Source organism: Mauremys reevesii, linkage group 9 (genome assembly GCF_016161935.1).
Source record: "Mauremys reevesii isolate NIE-2019 linkage group 9, ASM1616193v1, whole genome shotgun sequence".
NCBI lineage: Eukaryota > Metazoa > Chordata > Testudines > Geoemydidae > Mauremys > Mauremys reevesii.
The window spans coordinates 41,493,150-41,520,024 of NC_052631.1; the positions used below are offsets into that span (position 1 = coordinate 41,493,150).

Here is a 26,875-nt window from a genome sequence, read left to right on the forward strand (position 1 = left end):
AAGCTAGTGAGAGACATAGGAATGGGGAACCCCTGCCCCAAGCCACTGACACAGGAAGTAGCAAGGGGTTGGGGAGCCCCAGAGGAGGAAAGCTCTCCTGCATGGCAGCCATTTAACTATTCCTGATACTTGCAAATAGGGTGCATGCATCCCTGGGGAACAATGGATTTACTCTAAAAAGTCACTTCCTGCAGCTTTGGCTTTTGTTAAAAGGTAATTCAAACTGTTGCTTTAATAAAGAGGCTGAAATAATGCCTTAACAAGTTTAATAAATCTACATAGATCGCTATAAAGAGAAATGATGACAGACATAATTTTTGCTATCACTGTGGGGGTACCAGTCAAGAGAAAAGGTGAGGTTCAATTCTAAATATATTATAGTGTGTTGCTGTTAATGATCTGCCAATGTTTACATTGCAAAGCTTGTTCTGAAGAGTTTAATGTGTTAAAATTGCATTGGCTTAAGAGCTGGGCTGCTAGCAGTAATACACATTTCTGAAAAACAGAGGTAATATCTCTGATTTATTTAATGCACAGCGAAAACATAAACTGAGAGGAGGCAACAAAAAGCAACCCAATTAGAAATTGTCTGATCAAAATTTTCTTTTAGTACTGATCACATCTGGGTTACAACTGTATCTCAAGAAGTAAATGAAATAGGAATGTACCATTGTTCTTGTCTCTTAGTGCTGTTCAGAAAGCATTGAAAAAGCCATCTCTCACAAATGTGCTTGTTAGTATTGTTAAAATCATAAAAAGACTAGGTGATGAAATGCTGTCAGTAAGAGACTTAAGGTCAGTGAAGTTTTCTATGCACTTCTCAGGAAACAAATGTCAACACAATCAAAGAAGGGGCAAAAAAGTTCCCAACTGTGCAAACACGGAAGAAATTCAAAGTAGAAATACTTCAAAAAGTTCCTGTTTGTTCAGTACAGGTTCCATTTTGTCCCCTTGTCACTGGTGTTTGTACAGCTCCTGTGGAAAAGCAGAGTGCTTTTGGTTTTGACAGATGGCTGACCTGGCAGGTCCTCCACTGCCTCAGTTTTATAATCATACTGCATACAGCTTCCACAGCATCCTGTCTGACAGTTTATCTATAGAAATTTTGAACTCTAACTCAACACCTTATAGATTAGGCTGAAGTTTCCTTGTATAGAAACTAACTTTGCAAATGTGAAAGTAGAATATCCTTGAGTACATAATAATCAGCCTTAGATTATTGAGCAAGTTAGCTTTGGTTTAAGGAGGATTTTATGTATACAATTATAATAAAGATCCATTTTATAACCATTTATCTCTAGTTGAGATTAAAATACAGCATGCACATGTTAATGTGTTAATCAGTAGCAAGCCTAGAGAGAATGTACAAAGGGCTTTGCTATATTGACATTTGGTGCTGTAATGTCACGGCATTTTCTTCAGTGTCTTTCCTCAAAAAGATTGCCACAAAGAAATAAATAGTTCCATGAACATCACAAGGAATAATACGATATTGGTTACAAATAATTGTTCAGTTACAAGCAACAAGATTTAAAGTTGTTGGTTAAATAATAATAATCTCTTATAAACTCCTAGTAATCAAGATATTTAAGTATGTGCCTAACTTCCTCATGTGAGCGAAGTCAGTTGAAGTTAATGGGACTGCTCAAATGCTTAAAGGTTAGGGACGTGGTTAAGTACAGTTGATTGTGGGCCATATAGCACTTTTCTTCCATAGTTCTCAAAGCACTTTTAACTCATTCTTGGTCACATTAAAGTTTCATTGCAACGAGGATTTAATAAAATAAAAACCATACTTGATTTTCTTGAATTTCCCACAGATATACAATATGCCTTACCTGTGTGGCTGAGGTCAAACAATTGTGATCAGAGAGACATTTCCCCCCTCCCCCCTTAATTATTTGATTAGGGAGTATTAACAGTTTTACAGATCTTTGCCATATAAATATAGGAAACAGAATCATTACAACTGAACTTTTACTTAAAGAGACATTATACAGAAATACAGTAATCAGATCTCTCTGTTAACAGGGTGCTACCATATTAACAGAGTGAGCATTACTACACCACCAATGACATGTCATTTCTAGTGATTTTATTAAATTGAGTGATAACACATATTTAACAGACCAGGCATGTCTATCAAATGTTAATATTCCAAAATAATTGGACAGATGTGCTGGGTTTTTTGCAGGTGAATGTACTTTGTCTGAGTATTGAATAAAATGTAGCCAATTATCTAAGTACCAGTTTATCCTCTGTCTGTTTTTTCTGGGTATTGGTATGGAAAAATTAGCATAACCACAACTTCCCATATGTTTTTTTTTAACCATTCCTCTAGAATTGGGCTATTTTTCTTTTTCCAATGAGATGCTTTCAGTAGCTGAGCAGCTACTAGGAGACGAGAGACTAATTCTTCATTTCCTTTTGTGTGACCATTTCTGGAAGCCCCAGGAGATTACCAAAGGATAATTTAGTAATACCCATCAATTTGTGATATTTGACTACTGATTGCATCCCAGTACTTTCTGGGGTTGACAGCTTTCCAAACCCCACCCCTGCCTCGCCCCTTCCTGAGGCCCTGCCCCCTACCCAACCCCTTCTCCAGGGCCCTGCCTCTGTTCACTCCATTCCCCCCTCCCTCTATCACTTGCTCTCCCCCAGCCTCACTCATTTTCACTGGGCTGGGCAGGGGGATGGGGTGCAGGACAGGGTTTGGAGTGCAAGCTCTGGCAGCACTCACCTCCAGCAGCTCCTTGAAGCAGCTGGCATTTCCCTCTGGCTCCTAGGCAGAGGTGTGGCCAGGCGGCTCTGCATGCTGCCCGTGTCCTTAAGCGCCGCTCCTGCAGTTCTCATTGGCTCCGGTTCCCTGGTCACTCTCAGGGCAGAGACAGCACGTGGAGCCCCAGTAGCCGTGCCTCTGCCTAGAAGCCTGAGGGAAATGCCGGCCACTTTCAGAAGTCATGCAGAGCCAGGGCAGGCCAGGAGCCTGCCTTAGCCCTGCTGTGCTGCTGACAGGACTTTAATGGCCCAGACAACAGCACTGACCAGAGCTGCCAGTTTCCCTTTTCGACTGGGCGTTCTGGTCGAAAACCGGATGCCTGAAAACCCTAGTACTTTCTAATGACTGGACATGTCCACCATGAATACATAGTCTCCTTTTCCATCACAATTTCTCCAATTTATCCCCATTCAATCTATATTCTTTAACCTGTCTGGTGTGAGGTACCCATTAAATAATATCTTTAAAAGAAATTTTCTTTTATTGTGCTACAGAGTGAGATTACTGGTCCTCTTTTCCAGATCAAACTCTATTCTTCTGGGGGTAATTTGTCTATCCAGATCCTTTTCCCAGCATGTCATACATGGGCATTTTTTTTTTAGGAAAGTTGTCTGCAAAGACTGATACAAACTAGTTAGATTTTTTGTTTGTTTGTTTCCTAATTGACCAGATGCCATTGCTTCTATTAGTTAGCTTTCTGCATGAAAGAGTTTTTCTAGAAAGATGAGAAACATGATGTCTGACTTGAAAGTAGTGGTATTATGGGATAGTAGGCTAGTTAGTTTTGATCTCTAAATAAGTTAGCAAAGTTTCTTTACTAAATAGCTGGCAAACTGTATATATTCCATAGCCTTCCCAGTCTTTATAGCTCTCTGGTTCATGATTTGGATTAAGATCTGGATTATTTGCAAAGGGTGTCATTAGCAAGGGAAAAAAACTTACCTCAGACAAACCATTTCTAACGGGGTAGCTTTTTGTGTCCTCCCCTCAGTTCATTTGAAAGTGAGTCAACTATAGTGAATAACTAACAAAAATATTTAGAGTGAATTCCTGGTCCCATTTAAATCAATGACAAACTGCTGTTCACTTCAGTGGAGCCAGCATTTCACTTTTTACATAGTCAGTGAAGATAGGCAAACCAAACAGATAAGTCCTATTTTAATGTTTATAATAGGGTAGTTTTCAAGTGTTTGTTATAATGGTGGGTGAAATGGAGGGTTTTAGCACAATTTTATTAAACCAGTGTTCACTATGGCCCCAGTTCTGCAAAAACTTAAACTTAAGCATGTGCTTAATTTTTTGTGGGATGAGTGGCATGATTGTACTGAACTGATATAAGCCAGTTAAAGCAAGGTGCCTGAATCCACATTTAGATTCTTAAATAAATTTGTTTTTTTCAGAGGTGATGAATGCCCACTGCTCCCACTGACTTCAGTATGAATTTAGGTGCCAAATTTTAGGCATCTAGTTTGAAATTTGGCCAGAGTTCTTAGAAGTACATTGTAGAGATAATGCATGTATATAGACCATACAGTAAAATAAGTTTTATGGGGAAATTTTTCAAAAACACCGTTTTATTTTAAAAAATAATTTAGGAGCTTGTCTCATTGAAAGTGTGTGGGACTTGTCACTTTTGAAAATGCGACTTAGAAGTCTCAGGCACTTAGGTGCTCTTGAAAATTTTACTCTCTTTTCAGAAATGGCATCTTCATTACAATCGACTCTTACTGTATTGAAAGAAACTGTTACTATTGCTGGCTTTAATATTTTAACCAAATCTTTAATTGGCCTTTTATTTTGAAAATGAGATTTTGCATTTGTAGTTGTATAATATGGATTTCAAATTATCCTTTTATTTAGAATTTCATAAATGATTCAGAAATTAATACTTTAAAAAATCTATTTCAGGTTGAAGCCCTCAATAAATTGAAGACCTTAAATAGTATAATAAAACTGAATGCCATGAAGCAAAGCAAAGCAAAAGGAAAAGATACAATGCACACCTGTTTAAAACAAAATGCATATAGAGAAGCACTTTCTGACCTCCAGTCTCCTTTGAATCCCTCTGTTATACTATCAGAACTATAGTAAGTTATATACGATTGTCTGTTTACATTTTCACCGTAACTTTAATACAGAAACACTTTGATTTCTGTTGTCTGTGCAACTCAGCAGGCGCTCTGACACAGAGTACGTTTTCAAGGGTGGGAGAAGGTCTGTCTGTCTGGTATCATCCTATCTGTGTAAGCAAATTTCTGCTTTCTTAAGGTTAAAATGTCAGTTTTAGTTTGGGGTTGAAGATTTTTGCTATCCACCTTAAAACTCTTTCTGATCTCTTATTTAAATATGTGTGTGTGATGTTGCACTCTGTATGATTTTATGAAAGTATGTTTATGAGTGAATATAATGTAACTAAAATATGCTTCATGGAAAAGGTCTCTTGTAAGGTATCATTACAAAGCTTAATAATCTATTGAGTATGGTCATCCTATTTGTATCTAAAACTAGAAATATGAAATATAACTCTGAGGGCCTATTGTAATTATGCAAAGTGTGGGCCATTAATGGTGGTTTGGATCCCATCATCCAGGACAATTGACTGTGGATGGCTCTGTTTGCAGGCAGGCCTTCCTGTGAGTCAGGCTGGGAGGAATGAAGGCTTGGGGCCTTACAGTGACATGTGATCATGTCACTTGAACTGGAATCCATCTTTAACTTGGTGTTTTTCCATTGAGAAGGAGGGGTGGGAACCCAGAGGGACAAAGGATTCCCACGTTATGCAAAAGATATATAAGTGGGTGGAACACAACAAAGGGGGGAGCCATCATGAGAAATCCCCTAGCTACCACCTGATCTGGAACAAGGGCTGTACCAGGGGAAAGGATTGTGCCCATACTAGGAAGACATCCAGTCTGTGAAAGAAACTTATTGAAACATCTCTGAGGGTGAGATTTTTATCTGTGTTCAGTTTTATTACTGTACTAGGCTTAGACTTGGGTGTTTTATTTTATTTTGCTTAGTAATTCACTTTGTTCTGCCTGTTACTACTTGGAACCACTTAAATCCTACTTTCTGTATTTAATAAAATCACTTTTTACTTATTTATTAACCCAGAGTATGTATTAATACCTGGGGGGGGGCGTCAAACAGCTGTGCATATCTCTCTATCAGTGTTATAGAGGGCGAACAATTTGAGTTTACCCTGTATAAGCTTTATACGGGGTAAAACGGATTTATTTGGGGTTTGAACCCCACTGGGAGTTGGGCATCTGAGTGTTAAAGATGGGAACACTTCTTAAGCTGCTTTCAGTTAAGTCTGCAGCTTTGGGGCACGTGGTTCAGACCCTGGGTCTGTGTTGGAGCAGACGAGTGTGTCTGGCTCAACAAGACAAGGTGCTGGAGTCTCAAGCTGGCAGGGAAAGCAGGGGCAGAAGTAGTCTTGGCACATCAGTTGACAGCCCCAAGGGGGTTTCTGTTATCCAACCCATCACAATATATATAAACCTAAAAGTGAGTCAGAGTACAGTCTTGGCATCTGTTCACAATAATAAACACGCTAGCCATTAGAACACTATGCTCGGCAGTTAAATACGAGCATAAAACTAAAATTTTACTGGGTTGGATTTAAAGAAGGTAATGTATTTTCTTAGAAAATACAGAAAGCTATTTCAGGCATTAGGTTTAGTAATTTCCAGATATAAATTTATATAGATATAGATAAATAAGTAACGTAAATTTGCCAAGTATAACTGACACGATAGTGCTGAAATGAAAGTTTGGAATGGCATTCAACCAAAGTATAATACAATTCCACACTAGAACTCTAAAAGTTTTTATTGCCCTTCATTCTTACAAATAAAGAGTGTTTACTTAATTGAGTAAAATAGTTGTTGTATTTCCCTCCAGCGTTGAGAAGTGTAAATATATGGATTCTAAAATGAAGCCTTTATGGATAGTATACAACAATAAGATGTTTGGAGGGGATCTCTTAGGAGTCATCTTTAAAAATGGCGATGGTAAGTGATATTAAAAATTTTTTTTTTTGCTCCTTTTTTTTTTTTTGCATTTCGACTGTATGGCTTTTTTTATTACCGTAAGTTACCCATGCCTTCCTATGGCTCGATAAGCAGATACTATTAAGCCTATCCCATTAGAAACCCATCCATGTGTCAGTTTATATGTTAGGGCTCCATATTATTTATTCACCCCATTTAACCTTTGGAACTGATGTAGTATTTGATTGGGCAGTATTCTTTGAATAGAATGTTATAATGTTTACTCTGTATGTTTTGATGTAATTAACTACTGACTTTTTAATGCCTTTAATACAAACAACAGGAAATTATTTAATTAAAGTAGCAATTTTTTATCTTTCCCCTTGCAGATCTACGACAAGACATGTTGACACTCCAAATTTTGCGTTTGATGGACTTACTTTGGAAAGAAGCTGGTCTTGATCTCCGGTAAGAATTTTTACTGAATCCAGTGCAAAGAGAACCCAGTTCCCTGAGTAGATAAGGTACTCTAATGTGATACATTTTCACTTCTCATATCAGCAGTGATGTGACTAATGAAATCACAGAATTTTTTCCCAAGTTTTCAGGCCTTCTGGTTAACAAATGTGGCTGCAGTTATCATGGTTTCACATGCAGTTGTTCTAAATGTATTCACAAGTTATATGCATATTCAAGCAGTTATTTGATTGTGTCTTTTTGTGCAATCAGACATGGTCCACTATAAAGGTCTGAGGTCTTGTTCTGCTATGCAGTCTTTAACCTGAACTCTTACTTTGCTTTTCTGAGTTCTTTTGCTTAGTTTTCCTGCAGTTCAGTGTGCTGATAAAGACTGATAAAGTTGAGAAGGCTTTGGGAAAAACAGATTAGTGCTGCCTTTGTGGCAAGGTAGTACACTCCAGTCTGACTAAGTCTGTCTTTCTCTTGTGCCAGAAATCTTAACTGTTAACCCAGGGTCTTCAGCACAGTCTCTACACCAGATAGTGAGGATTAGTCTTCAACAAGCCTAGAATCTGGGAACCAGGTACCTTAAGCTTTAACAAACGGAATTGACCATTGAGGATGTGACTGTTTTCCTTGTCCCAAACTTATCTTCTCCACTGGACAAGGGCTTTTTAGTGACAAGAATGCATCTGACTAAAACAGCCTCAATGCCCACTGAGCACTTAAAAGAAAGAGGTTCATCATTCACAGCTCACCTGCTGTGCCAGCTAGGATTGTCTTCGCTTTTTCAGTCTTTTTCTGATGAAATTTCACTTGCTAGTGATTAAAATTCAGATGACCTTTCTGCTGCTCATTGTCCCAACCTCGGGCAATATGGACCCGCAGTAAATGAATCTGACTTTTCAACTAAGGGAGGAGTCCAAGAAAGCATCCCCAACCATTCCCTGCATTTTGTCCTCAAAGACCATTCAGTGTTACAAAGAAACACCTCAAAATTACTAACACTGACTCGCACAACTCTCAAAGGCACTCCACATAGATTTATCCTCCTTGAAACCTAATAATGCCTGCACCCCTCCACCCAGCTTATCCAAAATATTGATTCATAATAGTCAAACAGTGCCAAACTTCCACTTTGCACTCACAATTAACTCCTTCAAACTGCAGATTGCTGGTGGACAGGTGCAAATTTAAGGATTTATACCCATATAAAGGTGAATTCCGCAGTGGCCAAAAGTTTTGATAATTCCATTTTTGCCAGAGAAGTCAGTGCTATCTTCAGGAATCTCCTAACCGGTGGTTCTCAGCATTTTTTGGTTTCTGACTCAAAATGGTCCAAATTATTGTGGGAAAGAAATAATGGAAGTAGTGCAGTGAATGGAAAATTATGTACTTTTTTTGTTGTGTACCAAGCAAATATGCTGTCACCTTTGCCATGGTGAAGTCTCGTTGTCATGTTATTTGCACACATTTCTGTCTCGCATTTATATGACAGCTTTCATGCCATCAATTGCTGTGTCTGTTTGGCTTTCTTTTGGAACTTAGGCCCAGATTTTTAAAGGTAGTTAGGCATTGCTGCATTCAGCATTAAAATGCCTAACCGAATTAGGAGCCTAAATCCCATCATCTGTCAATGGGATTTAGGCTCCTAAGTCCCTAAATCAGTATTATAAGTGAGATTTAGGCTCCTAAGTCATCTAGGCATTGTAGCACTGAACACAGCAAGGCCTAAATACCTTTTAAAAATCTTGGCCTTAATCTTTTGGTGACAGGAAACACTCGAATGAGGGTACAGCAGACAATTTTTATGATCCTTTGGTATATGTCAGGAATATATAGATCTGGAAAACATTGTCTGTGATATTCTGTGATGTAATGATTTTGTGGATTATCTGTTAATTTGGCCTTTCAGATCTAATATAAATATGCTTTGTGTTCTGGTCCAGGAAGTGGTAGTCCTAGTTAGCATTCAATACTGTGTATGTCCAAGTGAGGTAAAAACTTAGAAGGCAAATCTCTGTTTGCCAGCCAGAGTAGAGAATTTTGAACAAAGAGCATACTTATGTTTGGCTATAGCTAGGAGGCTAGCCATTGGCTAAGCCATGAATTATCTAGGGGGCTAGCCACTGGTTGAGCTGTGAACTAGCTGGAGGCGGGGCTAGCTACTGTGTTGAATTGTGGGAGTGTGTGGATCTGCAATACAACTTTGCAGTTCTCTAATAACCAGACCTAAGTGGCAAGCAGAAAAAAATTGGAAATTAGACACATTAAGCTATTCATGAGTAGATATCCATATGGATCCCTTACAGGAGGATTTCAGTATCTGACTGAGAAGTATTAGGTCTGTTGGAGACCCAAAGGCCATGGAAGGAAATAAAGATTCTTCCCCTGATGGTTTTAAAAAAAAAAAAATATCTCAAGGCAGTGTGAATTGTCATTTTGATGTACTTAGAGTTATTGTATCACTGACCAGCCAACTCCAGTTAAGCACTTTAATCTCAGACAGCCCTTGTGCAGCTCTCAAACTGAGAATACATTTATGTGGCAAATATATGGCATAGCTGTGTTGAGCACCTTTGAGGTCATTTGTTTCCTCTGCTATCCTTAATTGCCCTTAATGGTCATTCTGGGGCAATGCTGAATGGGATAGAATGTTTGAATACCAAGTTCCGTTGACTTGTCTTTTCTCTGTATCTCCAAAAAATACATAAGTATGAGGCCATTGTCTCTGTAGGTACACCTTCCCCCGGTATAAATCATCCTTCACGTCTTCAAGACAGGTTTCTATTAGTAGGGTGGCTTTTCCCACAATGTCCAGTACACAGAATTCATGCATACATATCAGTTAACTATTACTTTTCAAGGACTCAAGACATCACCTTGAACAGTGCTTGGTTACAATCTGGAGGGAGGCAGGCTCTTTACATAGAGTATCATTCAGGATATAGACATCGTGTCTCTAATATAAATGTTACACACATTATTAAAATCATCCAAATTTACAGACTGATAAAATCAGGCTAGATATGGCCATCACAGCATCTCATTTTAGTATTTTTCATAATTCAAATATTTTTACTGGATCGGAGTCCTCTTTGATTCGTTGTTTTACTGGCATTCATGTCTATTAGTTGATATTACTGGAAGTAGGTTTCCTACTGCTTCTTCATCCCAAAAAGTTGGCTTATGACCATCGCCTGCATATAGTTATAACCCGTGCAGCTACTTTCATTAATAGCAGAGGCTCAACATTTCTGTAGAGTGCAAAAATGGCCACAAAGGAAACAATCACAAAGTGCTTTGGGAGCAAATTATGTTCCTGTATATGCACTTGTAGTTCATTATTGAAATTACTCACTGAAGAACAGAATTTTGTTTATTGCACAGCATATTAATGTACCACTGTCTTTAAATGTTAATATTTATCCTTTTTAACCCAAACTGAAACTGAGTTCTGTATTTTATTTTATTTGGTAATTTGTATTACATTGGATTGTTACTTAAAATTTAAACTGGCAAGTGTTATAGTAGAGGGAAAGAAGAATGTAGACAAAGGTTCAAGACAGGACTAGGAAAGATTACTATCCCCCATCCACTCCTTCCTCTCCCTTGCCTGGAGTAAGTATTTCAACTCATTTGTTTGGAAACAGTTTGCACTAGTGCAGTATATCCTAATTCTGCATAATTGTGGGATGTTTTTCACAGTGAAAAGTCTCTAGCATAGAAACCAAATACATTTTAAGACCTTATATACAATGACCCAAAAGTAGACACAGGTAATCTAATTATTTAAAAGGAGTAATCTAAAAATAGTTAATACTGTAATTTTTAATTAAATAAAGCCAAGGAATTTCGCAGTGTTGAGGAGGAAATGGAATTTGCCAAATCTCCCAGTTAAGAGAATACTGCCTATCACTGCAGGAAATTGCCCTTGTGAATTTCTGTGCTGAAATTGAAACCTATCCTCTTAAAGGCATTTAGGCAAAAATCTTCTCTCAGCTTTCTGTGGTATATTTAAATACGTGTCTGACTTAAGTTGGGTAAATAAAGGAATATTAGCGTTAAGATCATCAATCTGATCTCTCTTCAACCTTTTATACAGGTATCTCAGTTGTGTATGATGATTCATGCTACGAGGTACAATACTTAGACTGATCATTTTCACTCTGCCTAATTTTATAAGTTTAAGTCAGAACTTTAACTTTTTTAATGTAGTTTTGTATTCATTCTAGTCAAATTTGAAGCATATTTAGCACAGTCTAATATAGCCTGAAGGCAAAACGAACAGAGGCAACAAGATGTGGGACTGTTACAAATAAGCCTAGTTTCTGTTTGATGTAAGGTAATGCATGCCTGGTGAAAGTAACTTTCTTTGCCTAATTTTTTTCTACTTCTGTGCTTTGTTTAAATAAACCTCCAGTGAGTTAACTCTTAAATGCTCTTTTTTACTAGAGCTGTTAGCATAATTTTCAAAAAATTACATTTCCTTACGTGTTACGTTTGCCTTTATTTCCTAATGGCAGTTTTTCAAGTTAAACGGTTTATATATGGCAGGCTTTAAACTCAGTTCTTCTGACCTGGAACATACCTCCAATGTGAATAATTACTACATCTCATAGATGATGTATATAGTGTCATTGAGGTTTAGTTCCTGCACTGAGCCCTGAAAAAGTGCTCTTTCATTTATTCTTATAATTGGATTATAACTGATTCTCATGAAAATTTTCAGAAAATGCTTTTGACTTCTGCGCAGACAACAATTAAAAAAAAGAGAACAAACAAATTTTATATTAAAGACAAGAAGGACTAATTAAGTATGAGATCCCTGTAATAATTGCTTTCTTACCACTTGTTCCCTGATGATAAAGGGAACAAAGGGTGAGAGGGAGAAACATGATGTAATAAATCTGCAAAGCAGTTTGTCTGTTTCACTTCTTGGTATACATTAGGGGGGATCTTTTAAAAAGTGTATATTTACTTTACCATGCTATAAATCCTTCATTGCTGTATTATATTTGAAGTATAGGAAAATGCCACAGTTCATCTGAGTAAAGTTAATAATAAAATAAGACACTGTAAATGTTTAAAAGTAACTCAATGTGCTGCAATGAAAACGTACATGATTTTCAATAATTTAGGGATTGGAGCTATCACTCATTTTGGACCAGTTTTGAAATGCTATTTCTGAATGCCAGTGGAATAGAATATATTGTTGATCTAGTTATTATCATGGGTTTATGCTAAGGAAGGCATAAACATAATTTCCTGCACCTAAAGAGCGGTAATGATGGTTGCTTAACTGCTGTAGACTTCTGACATACGATTTACCATAATGTACCTAATGAAGAGGGCAAACTTTTTAATCTATGTAAATAGTCATGAACTTGACACTTCTTTTATATACCCTCCATGTTTTTCTTCCTAAGGTTCATCTTTAGTACCCCTCTTAAAGCTTAAGAGTTGCTCCCATTATTACCATCTTTAACATACATCCCCAGATCGTAGTCACCCTCCTTCTCCTCATTGATGACTGGACTGGACAGCACAGAATTCCTTTCAGAGCTAGTAGGTCCTGCTCTTTATATCTTCCAGTCTTTGTTACAGAGCAACATAAAGAACTCACCTCCTTCCACCCACTCACTACAGCACTGAACATAACTGTGCACTAGTACCAGTTCCAAGAATTGAAATACAAGATAAGGAATATAGCATTATAGTGCAGGACACTAGCTATTAGGCAGCTGCCTCTGCCACTTCACCTACTGCTGCGGATACATATACAAACACACAAATGTTAGTTTTAGTTGATTACTCCCCACACCCCTTAAAAAAAAAAGACTGATTTCTAAGAACATCTTTGGAACTAATATTTCTAACAATAGGTTGATTTTTTTTAACAGTCTTGCAATTTAGCATTCCATGCCCTAACATTATCCATAACTTGAAACCATGTGAGGTACAGAGCTGTAATCGTTACAGTTTGTGATTTTAATTGCTAAACTATGTACATCTTTGCAGTAAGCTAGAAGTCAGCATATTTTTAAATAACATTCAGGCTGCACCAGCTGGAGAATTTGATCTCATCATTTAAACATTTGTAGTTGAAGACTCATAGTATGATTTGCAAAGGCACATCGCATCAAACCGCACAGATATGGAAAGTTATAAACAAGTTACCCATCAGGAAAATATGCTATTTATGAGAAGATTCCTTTTAGTAAAGTCTAAGATAGAAGAAGAATTTAAATAGACAAATTACTTCAGGAAGTGTATGTTTGCTTTAGGGTAATTAAATGTTTGCTTAGTTGCTGTAAAGTTGAACATTTAAGTTAATTTTTTTTTGAAAAGAGGAAAAATATTTGCAGATAATTTATACTATTATGAATAGCCTACAAGAGGTTGCTCTAATACTTGGGGGCAAGGACTGCCTTCCTGGCTGCTGGAGAGCACCAGATCAGGCATTCCTCAGTTACTCCCTTCTCAGGAATAGACTCTATGACTCCAGCCCAGCCCCACACACAGCGTCTGGCAATTGGGAATTAATTTGCTGGGTTATTAGATATGTTTTCTCTGATTGACCTACTTTATAAGGTCGTCAAAAGGAGATGAAGAGAGATGCCATGCAGTCCAAAGATTGTCCCCATAAACTCTCAGAAAGAGTCGTAAGGGGAACCCCCAGAGAGAGCTGAACCTGTGGATCTGTTTGATTGGGAACCCTGCTTTCATCCATCCTTTATAATTCATGCTTATAAACAAAATTCTGAGGGGGTGTAGAGCCTGCAAAAAGAATTAAGAAGTATTCAGGCAGCAGCATCCAGATGGTGATCCAGGCACACTGAAATAGCCTTAGTTATGACAGTAACAGCATCCAGCCCCCACAGTAGCATATGCTGGAAGCAGGGGAGAGAACCTACAGCAAAATCAAATGTAAATAACCCTATTTCTCCAGCACATGTGTCTCATCAGAAAATATAAAAATAACCAGGCTGGGCTCTTGTGAAGGTCAGGGGTTGGGTGTGTCTGCTGTTCATGAGGCATAGAGCCTAAGGAAAGGATGAATAGCAGGCTTTGAAAAATATGTCCTCAATTTATTTGCTTGAGGACTAAAGCTATTAGCATAGGGTGAAAATACTGGTACTGCCACACAACTGAAGTCTAACCATATTTAAATTCCACTGACACATCTTCAATCCCCCAAATAAAGCAATTCAATCTGGTTGAAAAAAATCACACCTACCCCTCCAGTCCAGTCAGTTCTGCCCCTTCCCCTCCAATCCTCCTGCCCCACATTTCTTTGAACAATAGGTCTCCCTTTCGCTGCTGCCCCTTGTGCTGTCCTGGGTGCACAGAAGGCCCTAGGCTTCCCAGCTTCTCCTACTTCACCTGGGACCTCTGGATCCTTAGCCACCAACCACACTCCTGTGAAAACAGCAAGGCTTCAGTTGCTCTATTGCTTCCTTTCTCCACCTTTCCTTTTAAAAGAGCAGGAGCACATGCTTACTGCCTCAATCGAATCTTCTCATGGGAGCCTTATCCAATCTGGGGGCCCCTGCCACCACAGATGTTGCAGCTTCAGTGAACTGGCCCTCATGCGGAAAGTGCTACGCAGCAGATGAGCAATCTGGGATGGGGGCCAGACTTCTCTTATAACCACCATAAGCCTGAATGTTTATTTTATAGCAATTCTAAATGGAGGCTCAGCCCAGTTCTTCTCTTCTGCTTGGGGTCTACACAAGGAAAGAAACCCCAGCAGATCATCTTCAGGAGATTTAGAGACCAACCTTTCACCTGGATATATTAACTTGCTTTACAGTCAGCTTATCTCATAACTTCAGGTTTGTCTACACTAGGGAAATGAGTGGTATTTTAAAATATGTTATCCAACACATTTTTAAACAGCATTTTGCCATAGGATTGTAGGTAAAGATAATTAAGTTTAAAAAACATGCTACCTGGTCATGATTAACTGTTAGAGGGCAGTGAATGTTAGTCAACACAACTTTAAAATACCACCCATTTTCCCAATGTACACAAATGGTTTCAAAGGCTGTGTATTTTTTTCTAGGACTCAATTGAACTTTCACATATAAATCAAAATGCTTTAATCCAAAACCTACATATTACAGTGTTTGGTACATTGATAGGCAAAGAGAGTTATATACATATATTTACCTTTCTTGTCTAGAAGCCTACAGTGGATTTTCATTTTTACCTGTATTGATAGGTGTGACGTCTGGCAGTGGCATTGTGGGTACTACAAGTAAATTAAGGGAAAGTTTATTTTTAAAAAAATAACAAAGAAAATCTTTCTTTAAAGTTTGTAGGATTTCAATCATTTAGTAAACTGAATGCTATACCTGAAATAGAAGAACTTGCTGATGTAATGAAGTACCAATACTCTCCCATTTATTTGGAAGAGATCCCTTTTGAAGAATTAAGCTTTTGAAATAGTTAGGGAGTGAAAAATACTAGTGAAAATATCGTGTGGAAAGAACATTACATTTATTGCCAAAGATTGCTTATAGATCTGTCAGTAATCTTTACATAGTCTTAAAAAAGGAGGAAGGTATCCTACTGACAGATGTTGAAGGCAAAAAGGCTAGAAGGAGATGGACAGAGCCCTGAGGATTTGTCCCCAATTTGACTCCTGTCAAACTGTCTCTCTGACAAGAATGTTTTTTCCTCCAGTTGTAAGCACACAGTCCTCCAGGGGCTGAATAGCTTTCATCATTGCTTGCTTTTGAAGGGGAAGTTGTTGGATATGTGCCAAGTTTAGCTGCAAGTAAGGTAGGTTGAAATGCCATGGAAGAGCGCCAGCTTGCACTTTAACCTGGCAATACTTGGCTTACATTTTCATGTCGTGATAAGGATGGGAAGTGTTCCTTGCATCATGAACCCTGGTGTTATGCAGTTGTTATATGTATTCTTTAATTCCAGTGTGAAAACTCTGTCTTGGATGTTGTTGTTTTTTAACTAGGAAAGAGACTGTAATAAAAAAGAAAAGGTTACAAATCTGAATTTTTTTTTAGTTTATTTTAAAAACAGATTTCTGAAATACTGAGCAATAATCTGGATATATATTATAACCAAATCATCTACATTTAGGCTTTATTTTATGGTTCTCAGACAGATTGTATTACATATATATGATTCTGTTATTCCACTGAATGGTAGAGATGGAAAAAGTAGCAGCGCTTCTCGCTGCCAAAGGAAGATTATTCCTGACAGTATGTTTTTTTTAGTGCTTACCCAGGTTCAATTTTATATGTCCCCAAAACACAATCAGTTTCCTGAATTGTGTAGGGGCAGTAAAGAGATGTTTACTGTGGGGGGATAGTCTGTGGCCGGGCCAGGGTTGGGATTCTCAATCCATGTATTCTCTTCAGCCTGCCTTCTAGCTTTGCCCCAACTTGTCCTTCTGCTGGTCCTATCCCTGCCCTTAACTAGGAAACCATAAAAGGGGTTGGTGGCTTTCAGCGGTGAATTCGTGACCCAGATTCTGAAATGGTCCTGCATGAAGAGAGAACATGGGTGATTGGCAGCAGGAGGCATTCTACCTGCTCATAGCAGTCCAGAGTTCAAACATTTACATAGCGTAGGGTGACCATATAGCAAGTGTGAAAAATCAGGACAGGGGAGGGGGGGTAATAGAAGGCCATATTTTTAAAAAAAAAAAAAAAAAGCTTCAAATATCAGGACTGTCCCTATAAAATCGGAACATCTGGTCACCCTAACATAGTGAGAGAGGGCTAGAGAAGTTGTGAGCGGAGGAGACTGTTCTGCGGCTAGGAGTGAGAAGAAGGGAAAGGTGTGGGTGGGAAAGTAGAGGAACATTAATTTAGCTTCTGCCCTCACCCTAACGGACAAGAAGGTCAGTTCACCTTTCAAGACCAGTGGGTAGTAATGTTAACTATATACTTTTCAGCTCATGTCCGCTATATTTGGTGCCATATTTTGGTCTAATTAAATAAATCCTAAAATCAGTAACCAGCTTTTTAATATTTATGAATATTTTGTAATTTCTGTTATAGTTAATATAGTAAATTTCAGTTTTAGAATCTGTTACTTTAATGAAGATGTATAAAATAGCAGTCTTCTTAGGGTTAGTGATGGAAATAGTGTACAACTAGAACACCAGATTTGATTAAACTGCTTCATATTTATTTGAGTTGTAAATATTGCTAGCATCTATATGACCCTATTCTCCATATTTGTAAATACCTCAATTAAATTAGTTCTGCATTAAATAATCTTAATCCTGTTTTTTGTATTCCCCATCCATACCTCCTTACCATATTGGTTGCATTTGTGTGGTCCAGTTCAACCTTAGCTCTAATTTACTTCAATATGAATTATCAAAACTGAAAACAGAATATATTACCATTGTTGAGTATAACGTAATTATGTGTTGCCAATAGGCTCGTCTCTAGATGGTCTTTGCTATCAACATCAGTGCCTATGGTGTGCACTTCCTTGTCTTTGACAATTTTCTTGATTTTAAATTAGTGTGGTGGTGGTCCTGGAAAATAAATTCCAGATTTGGGTTTTCTATCTCTTTGTAATGCACCCAAGCAACCTACAGTGGTCATTCTTAAACACTTTGGAGGAGATACTGTGCTACCTCTTTATTAATTTCTTGAAACTTTTTAATTGAACTAGGAAGAATGGAAATCCGATAAATACTGTGCTAAAATATAGAGGGGCTGGATTTTCATTGGCACTCAGGCATCTTTAAACCTCTCTGACAGTATAAAGGAATCTTAAAGTGAGTGTGAATGTAATTTACTTCCTCTTTACAGCCTGTTTACATTCTAAACTAGCAACTGACATGAAATGGCTCCCTCTATTGTTTTTCTAACAGAATTACACTTCTGTAGAAAGCAAAGTGTTGCCAATTTCCCATATAGTAGAATCCCTGTTTTGCAGACTAATTGGGGACTGAGGAGTGTGCAAAGTGGAAAAGGTCTTTAAGACCTTTTAAGCACTAAGAATTACAGTAGGTACAGTGTATAAATTGTAGTATTGTGCACTGCATCATTTTTTTTCTTGTCCTTCCAAGCATTTCAAAACAATTTCCAATACACTAAAGGCATCAAAATGTGAAAGAATGTTGACTTGTTCTTCAGCTACATGATTTTTGTTATGTGATATCCTCCCTCCCTGCCCTTCTCTCCCTTCCCCCCAATAAATAAATCAGGAAATCGTTTCATATAAGTGGCCATTTGTAACTTGTAAGATTGGTATTTGTAAAAGTGAGCTTCTACAGCAGTTTCTGTATTTATGTAGTGGAGGGACAATACTATTTTTAAATAAAGCATTGACGTTTTCACTCTGGAGACATGTCCATTTATTAACTTAAAATTAGCATAGACATGCAGCCCAAGAATGTTTGTGTTGAAAGAAACAGTCTTCCTAATTTTTTTTTAATAGTGTCTCTGTTTTGTTTCAGGATGTTGCCATATGGTTGTTTAGCAACAGGAGACCATTCTGGCCTTATTGAGGCTGTTTCTGCTGCAGAAACCATTGCAGATATTCAGTTAAATAGTAGCAATGTTGCTGCTGCTGCTGCATTCAACAAAGATGCTCTCTTAAACTGGCTAAAGGAATACAATTTAGGGTAAATTTTCATGTGTATTTCTTGCTTATAACTTATGTTTTAAAATTTCCTACAAGGTGAAATTCTGTTTTGAGGATTAAGAAAAAAATCACAAATCCCATTTTAGGGTCCAATCCTGCACGGTGATGCAGAGCACCCCTTTTTCAAGTAAATTTTCAGAAAATGTAGTCTGTATTCAGAATTAGTAGAGCATACACTGTATTATTCTCACATAATAAATAGGTTTGATCCCCTCTTTAAATTCAAAGCAACCTTAATTCTGGAGCCATTATAGCATCACCATAATGCATATCCAAAAGGATTGGGTGAGATTCTGCACTGCACCTCTAAGAGGCACAGCAGAAAACTCACAGCCCAGGGATTGGGAGAGGCTAAGGTGGCTGTAAACTCTGTAGTCTCAAGCATAATTTAGACATCCCTCAGGACTTGTCTGGGACCCGTTGGGCCATAGCGCTGTCTGGAATCTCCAAGCACTGTGTGCTGTAGCCCTGCCTCCAGCACTCCCTGTATGCCAGGGCCTGCCAGGGAGTCCTCAGACAGAAGTCTCATTGCTGTCTCTCACTGTTTCTGTGCCTTGAGAGTCTTCCCTTGGCTGCATCCAAGACTTTGCTCTGTCCCTTTTACTCAATGTAAAAGGATTGAGTGGAGTGATAATCTCTCCCATTATGTGCATGCAGGTATGCACAAGTACACACATATATAGCTGTCTTCGCAAGTTTGTTGCCTTTTTCTTTTTAGATACCGGATCCATATTCAGATTCAGCTTGCTCTTGGAGTTCAAACAGCAGTCCAAACACTGCATTCTAACATTGGCAGCATCATTGGATAAGCCATGAAACATAGTTTAAAGAAAATAATAATTACACATACCTAATGGCTCAGTGCCATTGCCTACTGTAATCATTTCATGTCTACATAGTGAAATGGTTTAATAATCCTGCAGTTAGGCTGTTTTAAATTAACCATCTCTGATCCTAGTTTAAGCAAAATTGTGTGTTTTCTTAATGTGAAAATAGAAGGTGAATTATTGCTAATGTGCAGAATTATTGTTTGCCTTTGTGTTTTTTAGAGATGACCTGGATCGAGCCATCGAGGAGTTCACCCTGTCTTGTGCTGGCTACTGTGTAGCTACTTACGTACTGGGCATTGGTGACAGACATAGTGACAATATCATGGTCAGGAAGAATGGTCAGGTAAGAATCCTGTTAGCAGTTAGATGAACTCTATTTAAAAAAAAAAGTCTTCGCCATTGTATTTCTTGTACAAAGCTTATTTGAGAGGGGTTTTTTTCCAGGTACCTTTGTCTTATTCTAGTTTTGGTGTCTTATTAGAATAAAACATATAAATATGGAACTCAGTATGTAAATAGTAGTCATTATGGTTAACTCAGTTCCGGTAGATGGGGAGAGAAAGTGAATCTTGAGGAAAGATTTTAATCAAGAGAGGATAGCAGCTTAGAGACCACTGCAGATACTGTAAATAATTATTTTTCAAGTAAGATTGTTCTGAATAATTCATCACTTCCCTAAAACCCAATAAGTCTCCTTATTAGAGCTGGACAATTTTTTTTCATGCTAATCATTTTTTCACTGAAAAATGCTGATTCTATTTAACCGAAATGCATATTCAAGTCTATTTCAGAAAAATTTTTGGTCAACTGTATATATTGTGAAATATGCAAACAGTTCATTTTCAGCATTTCTACAATGTAATATTTTAACTTCTTATTTCAGAAAGACATTTTGTTTCAGAATTTCACTGTTTTTTTTTTTTAATTTGAAAAGGTAATCTTGAAAACAAAACACTTTAGTTTCAGGTTGAGCAAAATGTTTTGTTCAACCTAAAACAGATTTTTTTTCCATCTTCTTTGTTTCTCCAGAAAAACTGAAACATTTGTGTTTTGGGTCAGCCCAAACAGAATTTTAAGCCAGGAAACATAGTGGGTTTCTTTTGTTTTTGGTTTTTAAATAGGAGATATACCAATCTCCTAGAACTGGAAGGGACCTTGAAAGGTCATTGAGTCCAGCCCCCTGCCTTCACTAGCAGGACCAATTTTTGCCCCCAGATCCCTAGGTGGCTCCCTCAAGGATTGAACTCACAACCCTGGGTTTAGCAGGCCAATGCTCAAACCACTGAGCTATCCCTGCTGGTTTGGCCACCAAAGCAGAAAAATCAATTATGTACACGGTGCTACTCCTTATGGCCCTAGAGCAGGGGTTGGCAACCTTTCAGAAGTGGTGTGCCAAGTCTTCATTTATTCACTATCATTTAAGGTTTAGTGTGCCAGTAATACATTTTAACGTTTTTAGAAGGTCTCTTTCTATAAGTCTATAATATATAACTAAACTATTGTTGTATGTAAAGTAAATAAGATTTTTAAAATGTTTGAGAAGCTTCATTTAAAATTAAATTGCAGAGCCCCCTGGACGGGTGGCCAGGACCCAGGCAGTGTGAGTGCCACTGAAAATCAACTCGCGTGCCGCCTTTGGCACGTTTGCCATAGGTAGCCTATCCCTGCCCTAGATGATTATAGCTATGGTCAGATCTCAGTGTATCTTGCAAATGACCACCTAGAAAATCCAAGTATAGAGTTTTGAACTGTATGATTCCATCAGGGTTAGACATGAAGAATACTCTCAATAAAAACTGTTATTCATAATGAATATTTTTTTATTTCTAGTCTAGCTTTATCCAGATTTCAGTGAAATCACTCCTCCATCTACAAAACATTTTCTCATTTTTAGAACAATGCTGTCAGTATTTTATTAATTTGTAGAACAATTTTTCCTCTAATATCCCTGACACTGCCCCATCACCAAAAACATTAAATAAATTAAATTTTAATATTTATTTATTTATTTATTTATTTAAAAAAACCTTACCTGACAGAGTTTCAACCCTGAAAAGGTAGAATGCTAGAGACTCCTTGAAGTCTACAGGGGACTTCATGTGAAACACATTCAGGGTATGTTTACACTATGAAATTAGGTCAATTTTATAGAAGTTGATTTTTTAGAAATCGATTTTATACAATTGATTGTGTGTCCCCACTAAGCACATTCAGTCGGCGGAGTGCGTCCACAGTACCAAGGCTAGCCTCGACTTTCAGAGTGTTGCACTGTGGGTAACTATCCCACAGTTCCCGTAGTCTCCACCACCCATTGGAATTCTGGGTTGAGCTCCCAATGCCTGATGGGGCAAAAACGTTGTCGCGTGTGGTTTTGGGTACATGTCATCAGGCCCCGCTCCCTCCGTGAAAGCAATGGCAAACAATCATTTCTCGCCTTTTTTCCTGGGTTACCTGTGCAGACGACATACCATGGCAAGCATGGAGCCCACTCAGCTCACCATCACCATACGTCTCCTGGGTGCTGCTGGCAGACACGGTACTGCATTGCTACACAGCAGCTTCTTGCCTTTGCAGCAGCAGACAATGCAGTACGACTGCTAGCCATTGTCGTTATCTCCTGGGTGCTCCTGGCCGACCTCAGTGAGGTCGGTTGGGGCGCCTGGGCAGACATGCGTGCTCCTGGCAGACCTCGGTGAGGTCCAGACGCCCCTGACCGACATAAATGGGAGTGACTCCAGGTCATTCTCTTCTTTAAGGTTCAGTTCTCCCTGGAATATCATGCGAGCTGGAGGCTTCTGCCTAGGCTGCTCTCCCAGCCAGCAGCACCACATGGTCGCACCTACCCCAGCCTCCCCCTTGCTCCCATGGCTCGTGAAGCCTGGACAGTAGTAAGGAGCAGTTCAACTATAGGCTGAACAAGTGCAGAATGATGGTAGAATGTACCTTTGGACGTTTAAAAGCTCGCTGGTGCTGTTTGCTGACTAGACTGTTTGTGATTAGAAGAGCACAGCAAGGCGTACTGCGCATCACAGAGGCTTTGAAAACCAGTTTCATGACTGGCCAGGCTTCGGTGTGACAGTTGTGTATGTTTCTCCTTGATGCAAACCCGCCCCCTTTGTTGATTTTAATTCCCTGTAAGCCAACCCTGTAAGCCATGTCGTCAGTCGCCCCTCCCTCTGTGAGAGCAATGGCAGACAATCGTTTTGCACCTTTTTTCTGCACAGACGCCATATCACGGCAAGCGTGCAGCCTGCTCAGCTCAGCTCAGCTGCCGCTGTTGTATCCTGGGTGCTGCTGGCAGCAGACAGTGCAGTAGGACTACAAACCTACGACCGCTTCCACTGCCACTCTGCTGTAGATGCCATACCACGGCAAGCATGGAGCCTGCTCAAATCACCGTGGCAGTTATGAGCACTGTAAATACCATGCGCATTATCCTGCAGTATATGCAGCACCAGAGACTTCAAAAGCAGGCGAGGATAGCGCAGTGATGAGAGAAATCTGTGTCCATGTCCTCATCACTCAAGGCACAGGCCCTGGCAATTTGGACATGAGGGTGGAAGGGGGGCCTGACGATATATACCCAAAACCACCCACAACAATGATTCCAGACTATGTGCTACTGGCCTGGTGTGGTAAAGTGTCCTACCATGGAGGACAGAATAAGGCTGCCCTCCCCAGAAACCTTTTGCAAAGGCTTTGGGAGTACATCTAGGAGAGCTTTATTGAGATGTCCATGGAGAATTTCCGCTCCATCCCCATACACGTTAACAGACTTTTCTACTAGCTGTACTGGCCGCAAATGCATCCCAAGTCTTCAGGGCAAATTAATCATTATATACACTTGCTTTTAAACCATGTATTATATTTACAAAGGTACACTCACCAGAGGTCCCTTCTCTGTCCTCAAGGCACTCACCAGAGGTCCCTTGAGCCTGCCTTGGGTGGGTTGGGAGGGTACTGGTTACAGGGTGATAAACAGTTCCTGGCTGTCGGGGAAAACGGTTTCACCACTTGCTTCCTGTGCACTGTCTTCAACTTCCTCCTCATCTTCCTTGTCCCCAAAATCCGCATCCCTGTTGCATGAGAATCCATTGACGGAGTCCACGCACAGTGGTGGGGTAGTTGTAGGGGCACCCCTAGAATGGCATGCAGCTGTTCATAGAAGTGGCACATCTGGGGCTCTGACCTGGAGCGGCCATTTGCCTCTCTGGTTCTTTGGTAGGCTTGCCTGAGCTCCTTAAGTTTCACGCTGCACTGTTATAGCCTCTGTCCTTCATGCCCTTGGAGACTTTTTCAAATATGCATGCCACTACATGCATCCGACGAAGTGGGTATTCACCCACGAAAGCTCATGCTCCAAAACGTCTGTTAGTCTATAAGGTGCCACAAGACTCTTTTCAAATATTTGGGCATTTCGTCTTTTGGAATGGAGTTCTGATAGCACGGATTCCTCTCGCAATCAGCAATCAGATCCAGTACCTCCTGTTCAGTCCATGCTGGAGCTCTTTTGCTTTTCTGGGACTCCATGGTCACCTCTGCTGATGAGATCTGCATGGTCACCTCTGAGCTCGCCACGCTGGCCAAACAGGAAATGAAATTCAAAAGTTTGCAGGGCTTTTCCTGTCTACCTGGCCAGTGCATCTGAGTTGAGAGCATTGTCCAGAGCGGTCACAATGGAGCACTCTGGGATAGCTTCTGGAGGCCAGTACCGTCAAATTGCTTCCACACTACCCCAAATTCAACCCAGCAAGGTCGATTTCAGCACTTCTCCCCTCATCAGGAAGGAGTACAGAAATAGATTTTAAGAGCCCTTGAAGTCGACAAAAATGGCTTCATCGTGTGGACAGGTGCAGGGTTAAATCGATCTAATGCTGCTAAATTCAACCTAAACTCGTAGTGTAGACCAGAGCACAGATACTATGATGTTGGGCATCATGGTAAAGCCCTAACATAGATAAATAATGTTTATTGCTGTACCTTGGAAGCTTGAAACTGAAATTTCCTTTCTGACTGACAATATTTCCTCCTGTGTGGACATTGCTTTGTACTCAGAGTGGCCAGAAGAGCCAGGCTGCTGGCACTGATTTTTCTGTTCAGTTTTGAAACACTGAGAATAAAAACCTAAACAAGAAATTACATCTCCTTCAGAGAGAGACAAAAGATGAAGTGTGAGGACAGGATGGGGGATCACTGAGAGTCTTATTTTTAGCTAACCGTTCCTGACAAGGTCCCCTTTAATTTTTTTAAACAAATTAGAAAAATAGAATATTTGTCTGGAGAAATTAATTTCTATTTCTTTTTGTTTAGCTCTTTCACATAGATTTTGGGCACATTCTTGGGAACTTCAAATCCAAATTTGGAATTAAAAGGGAACGAGTGCCTTTCATTCTTACCTATGATTTCATTCATGTCATTCAACAAGGCAAAACGGGGAATACTGAGAAATTTGGCCGGTAAGTATTGTTTTGATGTCTAAGATAAAGTCATAACTTCTTTCATCATCTTATAGCTGGAACAAAGTATGTTGATCAGTTCCAGCACACAGTTCTATGCATAATCAGCCTGCAGTAAAATAATGTAAGGTGATCACCCATCCAAGTGGACCTAGACTAAAGAAAAATACACCTTAGCAAACTTGAAACATTTTTGCTTTTTAAGAAAGAAGTAATTTTAACTCATTTAAAAACAAAGTATTAAGAAAATACTGTAGAAGCAGCAAAGAATCCTGTGGCACCTTATAGACTAACAGACGTTTTGCAGCATGAGCTTTCGTGGGTGAATACCCACTTCTTCGGATGCAAGTAGTGGAAATTTCCAGGGGCAGGTTTATAAAGGCAAGCAAGAAGCAAGCTAGAGATAACGAGGTTAGTTCAATCAGGGACGATGAGGCCCTGTTCTAGCAGTTGAGTGAAAACCAAGGGAGGAGAAACTGGTTCTGTAGTTGGCAAGCCATTCACAGTCTTTGTTTAATCCTGAGCTGATGGTGTCAAATTTGCAGATGAACTGGAGCTCAGCAGTTTCTCTTTGAAGTCTGGTCCTGAAGTTTTTTTGCTGCAGGATGGCCACCTTAAGATCTGCTATTGTGTGGCCAGGGAGATTGACGTGTTCTCCTACAGGTTTTTGTATATTGCCATTCCTAATATCTGATTTGTGTCCATTTATCCTTTTCCTTAGAGACTGTCCAATTTGGCCGATGTACATAGCAGAGGGGCATTGCTGGCATATGATGGCGTATATTACATTGGTGGACGTGCAGGTGAATGAACCGGTGATGGTGTGGCTGATCTGGTTAGGTCCTGTGATAGTGTCGCTGGTGTAGATATGTGGGCAGAGTTGGCATCGAGGTTTGTTGCATGGATTGGTTCCTGAGCTAGAGTTACTATGGTGCGGTGTGCAGTTACTGGTGAGAATATGCTTCAGGTTGGCAGGTTGTCTGTTGATCTGTTTCACCTGCACGTCCATCAATGTAATAGAGGGGCATTGCTGGCATATGATGGCGTATATTACATTGGTGGACGTGCAGGTGAAACAGATCAACAGAGCCAGACGTGTACCCAGAAGCCTCCTACTGCAAGACAAACCCAAGAAAGAAACCAACAGGACTCCACTGGCCATCACATACAGTCCCCAGCTAAAACCCCTCCAGCGCATCATCAGGGATCTACAACCCATCCTGGACAATGACCCCACACTTTCACAGGCCTTGGGTGGCAGGCCAGTCCTCGCCCACAGACAACCTGCCAACCTGAAGCATATTCTCACCAGTAACTGCACACCGCACCATAGTAACTCTAGCTCAGGAACCAATCCATGCAACAAACCTCGATGCCAACTCTGCCCACATATCTACACCAGCGACACCATCACAGGACCTAACCAGATCAGCCACACCATCACCGGTTCATTCACCTGCACGTCCACCAATGTAATATACGCCATCATATGCCAGCAATGCCCCTCTGCTATGTACATTGGCCAAACTGGACAGTCTCTAAGGAAAAGGATAAATGGACACAAATCAGATATTAGGAATGGCAATATACAAAAACCTGTAGGAGAACACTTCAACCTCCCTGGCCACACAATAGCAGATCTTAAGGTGGCCATCCTGCAGCAAAAAAACTTCAGGACCAGACTTCAAAGAGAAACTGCTGAGCTCCAGTTCA

At 39.5% G+C, this 26,875-nt stretch overlaps 1 protein-coding gene across 12 annotated transcripts in view; it reads left to right on the forward strand.

Annotated features, from left to right (window-relative positions):
- The window catches only part of PIK3CB (phosphatidylinositol-4,5-bisphosphate 3-kinase catalytic subunit beta), a 224,566-nt gene that overhangs the window by 182,587 nt on the left and 15,104 nt on the right, over positions 1-26,875 (forward strand). For 11 of the 12 annotated variants that reach the window (XM_039488094.1, XM_039488093.1, XM_039488091.1 and 8 more), the window contains 6 exons: positions 4,691-4,869; positions 6,689-6,798; positions 7,167-7,245; positions 18,689-18,856; positions 19,926-20,049; positions 25,017-25,162. In XM_039488094.1, the coding sequence (XP_039344028.1) occupies positions 4,691-4,869; positions 6,689-6,798; positions 7,167-7,245; positions 18,689-18,856; positions 19,926-20,049; positions 25,017-25,162 (806 nt within the window). Of the gene's footprint in view, positions 1-4,690; positions 4,870-6,688; positions 6,799-7,166; positions 7,246-17,898; positions 18,005-18,688; positions 18,857-19,925; positions 20,050-25,016; positions 25,163-26,875 lie in introns of those variants that run through there. The other variant, XM_039488103.1, reaches the window with a different exon arrangement.